The 9,233-nt window shown below is 35.6% G+C and overlaps 1 protein-coding gene across 2 annotated transcripts in view; it reads left to right on the forward strand.

Annotated features, from left to right (window-relative positions):
• ZUFSP (zinc finger with UFM1-specific peptidase domain) overlaps positions 1-9,233 on the forward strand; it is a 25,889-nt gene that overhangs the window by 15,634 nt on the left and 1,022 nt on the right. For both annotated transcript variants that reach the window (XM_010861814.1, XM_010861816.1), the window contains 4 exons: positions 970-1,158; positions 1,447-1,612; positions 5,201-5,352; positions 6,147-6,367. In XM_010861814.1, the coding sequence (XP_010860116.1) occupies positions 970-1,158; positions 1,447-1,612; positions 5,201-5,352; positions 6,147-6,367 (728 nt within the window). The remainder of the gene's footprint in view (positions 1-969; positions 1,159-1,446; positions 1,613-5,200; positions 5,353-6,146; positions 6,368-9,233) is intronic.

The raw sequence follows: 9,233 nt of genomic DNA on the forward strand, positions 1-9,233 counted from the left end.
GTATTGAAAAGCGGAGACATTACTTTGCCAACAAAGGTTCGTCTAGTCAAGGCTATGGTTTTTCCTGTGGTCATGTATGGATGTGAGAGTTGGACTGTAAAGAAGGCTGAGCACCGAAGAATTGATGCTTTTGAACTGTGGTGTTGGAGAAGGCTCTTGAGAGTCCCTTGGACTGCAAGGAGATCCGACCAGTCCATTCTGAAGGAGATCAGCCCTGGGATTTCTTTGGAAGGAATGATGCTAAAGCTGAAACTCCAGTACTTTGGCCACCTCATTCAAAGAGTTGACTCATTGGAAAAGACTCTGATGCTGGGAGGGATTGGGGGCAGGAGAAGGGGGTGACAGAGGATGAGATGGCTGGATGGCATCACTGACTCGACGGATGTAAGTCTCAGTGAACTCTGGGAGTTGGTGATGGACAGGGAGGCCTGGCATGCTGCGATTCATGGGGTCGCAAAGAGTCAGACACGACTGAATGACTGATCTGATCTGATCTGATGTACATAAAAACAATTCCTTCATGTAGATCTTGGTATTTTTTTATGCCAACCGGAAGTAGTTATATCACATAAAATTCAACCCTCTGTGATAAACCATAATGAGGTTTTTAAATTGGGAGCAAACTGATTAGAACTGAGCTTGAGAGAGAATGATATCCAGCATAATGTATAATAAAATGGAGAGATAACATTCGTTCAGCAGTGTACTTTTATGTGCTAGGCCCTGTAGATGCAGAAATGAAAAATGCAAACAATTTCAATTCAGCATAAGTAATACGCTAGTATTAGGAACCTTGCATTGTGTAAAACAAGCAGGACAATAACTAAGACTTTGTCAGTAAAAAGGTAGAAGATGGAATTGGCAGGATTTACATGTGCCCTTGAAAAAGAGATTGATACTGGAAATGTATGAGACAGACATAGAAAGGTGATACCCTTCTAAACCTTCTATATCTCTTTTCCACTTTAGGAATTATGGAAGCACTTTATAGGTATTATCAGAATGCTGCCACAGATGTGAGACGTGTGTGGCTTTCTGCAGGAGTGGATCACTTTCATTCATCTTTTGGTGATAAAGGTTGGGGTTGTGGTTACAGAAATTTCCAAATGCTGCTTTCATCATTATTGCAAAATGATGGTTATGATGATAGCTTGAAAGGTATGTGAAATACAGACTCTGAATTTACCATCTAATAAATACATATGATGTGGAATGAATTAATATATAATATGTGTATTAAAATTGATAGCTTTAATAAAGATTATTTTAGTGGATATTTGCATTAAAAGTCTTCATTCTGGTTGTAGGAAGAGAAAATGATACAGTAGATGTCAGAAATAACTGTCTTATAAATGTTAGGTTCTTGTAGAATATATGATGTACTGCTTAGTATTATTCAGTACTTTAGTAACTGTCATATTACATGTTTGCTTTGTATAATTTTAGGTATGTCAGTTCCTTGCATTCCAAAAATTCAGTCTATGATTGAAGATGCATGGAAGGAAGGTTTTGATCCACAGGGTGCCTCTCAGCTTAATGACAAGTTACAGGGAACAAAGGCCTGGATTGGAGCATGTGAAATATATACCCTTCTCACCTCCCTAAGGATAAAGTATGTACCTAAAAAGCCAAGTTAATGTTATTGTTATGTCTAGGAAGTTTTTGTTGTTTGTGCTTTTTATCAAAGGGATAGTTTAAAAATAAAATTTAAGTAGCATTAATAAAATTAAAGACTTATAATGAAAACCAACCACACATACCCTGTTTCTTGCTCTTCTCTATTCTCAAGTTTTATTTCTTAGAGACAGCTGTCACTTTCATTGTTTTTAAATAATATGCTTTCATGGCTTTTTCTTGGTTTGTCAGCTTTAGACATTACCTGTTGCATTCTCCTTATATCTCCCACCTGTTTCTCCTCACTTTTTATAATATGGTTAAATCTCCAGTTTTTATTAAGTTAGAGTCATAACTATGTAAATATTATTCACTAATGATTTTATATCTTTCCTGAAAAGCTTTTTAAAGTTTTCCTTAAGAATTGCCTTACCTTTTCCCTTTTACTATTTGACTGCATCATGGTAAAGTTTTTGCAGAAGCTCCATTTATGTAATCTGAGGTACTCCTTATTCCTGGAGACGTTTTTCTTGAACCCGATTGTCCTCTTCTTTAGTCTGGATTGTTTGCTTCTAGATCCTTTCCATAGCTCTAATCGTGTTGCAGTTCTTCATTCTGTTGCATTAGATCCTGGATTTTTTTCCTGGCTTCCATGTCTTTCTCGTTTTTGGATTATTCTCTTTTACTTGAACACTTCCTTTATTAGCTTCCTAAGAAAGGATGCCTAGTCTTATTACTGAGTGATAGTTTGTGTTGCTATATTATTCTTAACTCAAAATCATTTATGGATTAGATTAAGCTTCCCTGGTGGCTCAGAGGTTAAAGCGTCTGCCTCCAATGCGGGAGACCTGGGTTCGATCCTTGGGTTGGGAAGATCCCCTGGAGAAGGAAATGGCAACCCACTCCAGTATTCTTGCCTGGAGAATCCCATGGACGGAGGAGCCTGGTAGGCCACAGTCCACAGGGTCGCAAAGAGTCAGACATGACTGAGCGACTTCACTTCTTCAAGTTGTTCCTCTATTAGCTTCTAACAATAAGTATTACTTAATGAGAAGGCAAGATGTACCTGGAGAATCCCGTGGACAGAGGGGCCTGGTGGGCTACAGTCCATGGGGTCACAAAGAGTTGGATATGACTGAGGGACTAAGCACGTAGTGGTTAAGAGCTTAGACTTTTTGGAGTAAAATTGCCTACAACTGATTCTAGCTCTCTGCTTATTAACTCTATGACTTAACTTGTTCATACCCTAGTTCCACCATTGAAAAAAGAACACATAAATAGTGACTGCTTCATAGAGTTGTAGTGATGATATAGTGCTTAAGACTGTGACTGGCATGCAGTAAGAGCTTAAGGGTTCACTGTTGTTTGATGAATATGATCTCTCCAGTTTTTTTTTTTTTTTTTTTTTGCACTCCTGTTTGTTGGCCCCTGAACTTTTTTGACTTTTTGAGTTCACTGGTCATGTCTTACTTTTTGATCTTTGCTTTTTGTTTTACTATCTGGATTCTCAACTTTATCTCCTCACTACTGTATTGAAATTTTTATTTTAACAATAATGTTTTTTGATTTTAAGGAGTAATTTCATAGCATCATAGCCTTTTATGATTGTAAAATTTTTCTATTCCTTGCATTTTTCTGTTTCCTCCATGTTAAATTAGTTTCATGTCTATTTATTTTAGTCTGTTCATTTAGAAGACTTCCTTCTAACTTTTAAAAATCCTTACTGTTTTTCCTAAAGTGAAGAATGAGGCACTAAAAAAGCTGATTGGCAGTCCTGTAGGGTTTCTGGCGCTTGTAGTTGAGAAAACTTCATTTCTTAGGTGGAAGTTTGCTGTGTGGTTGGGGACTCTCAAATATTAGTATAAGAGACAGCTCTTTTCTCAGAGTCCATTCTTGCCTATAGTTCCTCCACTAGGTGAGGAGTTGATTAGTGATTTGCTCTATTTATTCAACCTTCGAGTTAATCTCTGTTTTCAGCCTCAGTACTTTTCTACCCAATACCTGGGGTTCATTAAACTTCTGTCCTCTTTTGGGTTTTAAGAAAGTTGTCTCTATTTCTTTGCATTCACTTTTATGTGTACTCTCTCCTGCTATCCATTTTCCAGAAATGTGTGCCAGTTTCTTGTTGGACCCTATTCTCTTTCTCCATAGGTGTTTAAATCATTTTCTCCTTCAGTATTATGTTGTTGGGCTTTCACGAGGCATCAGAGATAAATGCTTATGATCATCTTTAATAGAAAGTTTGCCTTAAGCTTCATGACTGTATATTTCCTTTTATGTTTGTTTCCAAGTCATTTTGCCAGTGTTTTACATCATTTCTATATATGAGTTATATTCAGAGATAAAAATACTTCTTGAATTTTAAATAGAAAAATGACTGTGTATATAATAACTTTCTTGAATTATTAAATTCAAAGGACTGTTTTAATGCCCTTTAAATTTTTCTTCTTTTCCTTTTTGCCAGTCTGGTCACACCTTCAGATTGTTTATACTATATCATGTTTTGAGCTTTTAAGTCATTTTTAAGGAAAGGAAAATTTTTGTTTAAAGTACCTGATATATCAAGCTGTTTTCTTGGTACCTGTAATAAGTTAGTTCTTTGTAAAGCCTTTTTATTACTATACCCTCAATTTGTTTACTAGTTATTTAAATGTCTTCCTTTTGCTCTCTGTGAATTTATCCATAGAATACTATGCAAATTCTCAATCTAAACTTGTAGTCAACTGCTAACCCAAGATCACTGTTCTTACTTTTTGATAGCTTTTCCAGAAGTTCATTTCAATATTTAAAGCTCAGGAGTAATCAGCTGAAAGTTATCAACATTAAACTTGGTGAGGCTGAAGATAGCAACCAGTGCAATGTGGGTGTGTCTGGAAACTTTTTGGCCAAGAAAGACAAGAATAGGATATCTGTGCTATACTTTAAAGTGAAAATAAAGCTTTTAATTGTTTTTCCTTTCCTTTATACTCAGTCTTTTTAAAATAGTTGTTGAGAAGTGTAAATAATGCTCTTGGTTAAAATAATTTGATTTATTCATGGTTGACTTCCTCTTGAGGAAACAGTACCAGTATGGTCTGTTGCTAAATAGTAGATAGATATATGTATAGATGGGGGTACACACAGGTTTTCTATGATCTTTACAGGTATTCTTTTCTTGTCTATTATTGAAATTTGAGAGAACTGACAGGAAAAATATTTGGGATATTTTTGATAGCTCCTCATGGCTGCTGAGGAATTAAAAATCAACTTCTAAGTAATCGTCAGGTTTAGAGACTTTAGAATAAAAGTCCCCGTGTCTCAGGTTATATGTAGACTCTTTAAAATCAGGTATGATCCTCATTTACTACAAAGGGAGATTTTCTGTGTGAGAAAATTTTTGTAACTTTGATAGCTGTCATCAACCTTAAGTTATTAAAGAATTTCCTCCTAAAATAACAGTTTTCAGATAAATAATAAACTTTTATTTCTTCTTAGGAAAATAATGATGAAGTAAAATTAATTTAAAATGTTTGCATTTTATAACTCCATTTATAAAAAAGTTTTTAAAATATTTTCTAAATAATCCATTTTGTAAATTATTTTATAGGTGCCGTATTGTTGACTTTCAGAAGTCAACTGGTCCTTTGGGTACACACCCTCGCTTATTTGAGTGGATATTGAGCTACTATGCTTCAGAGAGAGAAGGAAGTCCAAAAGTAGTGTGTACATCTAAACCTCCTATCTATCTTCAGCATCAAGGTTAGTATAATTTATAGATACTGAGTGTAACTTATAAGATGATTTATTTATATAAGACAACTAATTAGCTTTTGCTTTAGAGTATGTTAAGATTCTGATAATGAGAGGAGAGAAGTACACTGACATTACTCTGATTTTTAGAGCTATAGCATCATCATAATACATTGCAGTAATAGATGATATCCTTGATATCTTTGGGGCTACCTGATTCAGGGCTACCTCTTCCTTTATTGTTCATCATTAATTTTTTTCAGGGCTTTTCCTCACTTCAATGAGACCTTCCCTGGCCACCCTTTAAAATTTTTTAACTCATTACTCATCCCTCTCTAGCACTGGCATTTCCTTTCCCTCTTCCCTGCATTACTTTGCTTAACTTTTGTTTACCTCTTGGAACCATGAGTTTTTGTCCCCCAGCAGTTAAATTTCAAATCCTTTTATCTGAGATCACTTAAATAAAAAGGACTATGGGATTAGGAAAAGAAACTAAAATATTTGGCATAGTAGAAGTAGAATATTTTGCCATGAAGCCTTTGGAAAACTAAAATTGAACGAAAGAAAACTGGAGGTTAGGAAGTAGAACTAAAGTTTTGTGTCTGAGAACTGAAAGAACTCAGATAAGCAATATGTCAGAGGGACTGACTGTATTTATATTTGAAACACACATAAAAAGTATATATAAGGTGTCTATATATATGTGTGTATGTGTGTGTATAGTAACTTACACCTGTATGTACCTGCTCAAATAAGTGTCTCTCTCACATTTATATATGTACTCTTTTTTGATATTTCTATAGGTCATAGTCGAACAGTTGTTGGAATTGAAGAGAAAAAAAACCGAACATTGTGTTTACTAGTATTTGATCCTGGGTGTCCTTCTCGAGAAATGCAGAAACTCTTAAAGCAAGACATGGAAGTTAGCAGTCTCAAGCAACTACGGAAGTTTGTGGGGAATTTAAAACATAAGCAATACCAGATAGTGGCAGTAGAAGGTGTGCTTTCTTCAGAGGAGAAAATTGTAAGTATCTAAATATTTTTCATGTGACGCTTGGACAGGTTGAACTTCAAAGTGTAAAATTTTTAAGTTAAAAATCAATGTTATTCCTTTGTAACTCCTAACACCTCATTTTATAATATTAGATTGGCAAAGATATGTTGTTGTTCATTTAATTCCAGAATGGACATCTTTAAATTTAAGATGATACCCAAATATTGTCAAATACTTTGCTGAGAACTTCATAAAAATATTTAATTTTATAATATATAATTTAATTTTGATTATCAGGGAGTAATGAAAATGGCAACAGTATGATAAGAAAGTCTAACTTAATCAAGGAGTTCCAGCTCATATTGGTCTTGGTTGATTAAATGTGATTCTAAAGATTCCTGAGGCTCTATGTTAGGCACTTGGATGTATTGGATGTACTATTGGAGATATAATTATCACACTATTGAGAGAGTTAAGTATTCTGAGGGACATGTTTTTCTTTCAGATTCAAGAACTGTTCATACACATAATACTTACTGGATATATACAATTCCAGAAATTAACTCCAGTGGTGTTGCCTCTTTATCCCTTGCATTTAAGTGATGAGCAGTACATTATAGAAAAATTCCTAAGAAGTGGATCCCCTCCATTTGTATAAACAGAAGCTATATGGTAGCATATCAAGTCTGGAAAATGCACAATTCTCTAATCTTGAAGAAAAAAAGTCCCTCTTAAGTACTCCACATTTGTTTCCCTCTAAAGAGAGAAGGGCATCCCTTATGGCTCAACTGGTAAAGAATCCTCCTGCAATGTGGGAGACCTGGGTTCAATCCCTGGGTCGGGAAGATCCCCTGGAGAAGGGAACACTTACCCACTCCAGTATTCAGGCCTGGAGAATTCCATGGACTATATAGTCTGTGGGGTCACAAAAAGTTGGACAAGACTGAGCAACTTTCACTTTCAAAGGGAGAAGAGACACCGCAGTAGAGAGGAGCATTTATGAAGAATAATAGGATCATGAGGGAAAGGACTAAAGTTGTTTGAAAAGAGAGAGAGCTAGAGTAATCTTTTTAGCCTCACAACTTGGGATATAAAGGCAAGGATTGTTGAAGAAGTTCTTCAATTTAATTATGATAAGTTTCTTTGCAAATGTTTGTGCAAAGAGGTTTCTTTGCAATGACTTAAATACCAAAATTGCATTCCTTTTTTTTAACCCTATCATTTATTTGGCTGAATGAAGTTAGAGGTTAATTTTAACTGTTAGAAAAAGCAAGATGCTTGCTCACCAGTATACAGATAACTTGAGATCATAGATGAGGTTAGATACTAAGATGGAGTTTAGCTGAGTATTTTATTTGGCTGTTATCTTTCTGGTCTTGAAAGTGAGGCATTGGTGGTATTTCTTTGCTCATAGTCTCATCTTTATCTCTCCTTCCCTGTTTTTACTTGTCTGTCTCTGAATTTCAGCCAGATTTTTACTTTTGATTCATTATTCCATAAAAAGGTGATATTTTCTTTTTAATTTTTTGTGCTTTATCTTTATCTCAAATTTTCTTCATTTTTTTTTCAAATTTGCTTTGCATTTTTACTTGGTATTACTTCTCATTATATTTTTTTAATATAAATTTATTTATTTTAATTGGAGATTAATTACTTTACAATATTGTATTGGTTTTGCCATACATCAACATGAATCCGCCACTGGTGTACATGTATTTCCCATCCTGAACACCGCGTCCCCCCTCCCCGTACCATCCCTCTGGGTCGTCCCAGTGCACCAGCCCCAAGCATCCAGTATCATGCATCGAACCTAGACTGGCAGTTCATTTCACATATGATGTTATACATGTTCCAATGCCATTCTCCCAAATCATCCCACCCTCTCCCTCTCCCACAGAGTCCAAAAGACTGTTCTATACATCTGTGTCTCTTTTGCTGTCTCACATACCGGGTTATCGTTACCATCTTTCTAAATTCCATATATATGCATTAATATACTGTATTGGTGTTTTTCTTTCTGGCTTACTTCACTCTGTACAATCGGCTCCAGTTTCATCCACCTCATTAGAACTGATTCAAATGTATTCTTTTTAATGGCTGAGTAATACTCCATTGTGTATATGTACCACAGCTTTCTTATCCATTCATCTGCTGATGGACATCTAGGTTGCTTCCACGTCCTGGCTATTATAAACAGTGCTGCGATGAACACTGGGGTACACATGTCTCTTTCAGTTCTGGTTTCTTCAGTGTGTATGCCCAGCAGTGGGATTGCTGGATCATAAGGCAGTTCTATTTCCAGTTTTTTAAGGAATCTCCAGACTGTTCTCTATAGTGGCTGTACTAGTTTGCATTCCCACCAAGAGTGTAAGAGGGTTCCCTTTTCTCCACACCCTCTCCAGCATTTATTACTTGTAGACTTTTGGATCGCAGCCATTCTGACTGGTGTGAAATGGTACCTCATTGTAGATTTGATTTGCATTTCTCTGATAATGAGTGATGTTGAGCATCTTTTCATGTGTTTGTTAGCCATCTGTATGTCTTCTTTGGAGAAATGTCTATTTAGTTCTTTGGCCCATTTTTTGATTGGGTCGTTTATTTTTCCGGAATTGAGCTGCAGGAGTTGCTTGTATATTTTTGAGATTAGTTGTTTGTCAGTTGCTTCATTTGCTATTATTTTCTCCCATTCTGAAGGCTGTCTTTTCACCTTGCTTATAGTTCCCTTTGTTGTGCAGAAGCTTTTAAGTTTAATTAGGTCCCATTTGTTTATTTTTGCTTTTATTTCCAATATTCTGGGAGGTGGGTCATAGAGGATCCTGCTGTGATGTATGTCGGAGAGTGTTTTGCCTATGTTCTCCTCTAGGAGTTTTATAGTTTCTGGTCTTATGTTTAGATC

Source organism: Bison bison, unplaced genomic scaffold (genome assembly GCF_000754665.1).
Source record: "Bison bison bison isolate TAMUID 2011002044 unplaced genomic scaffold, Bison_UMD1.0 scf7180017864473, whole genome shotgun sequence".
In the NCBI taxonomy this organism is placed as follows: Eukaryota; Metazoa; Chordata; class Mammalia; order Artiodactyla; family Bovidae; genus Bison; species Bison bison.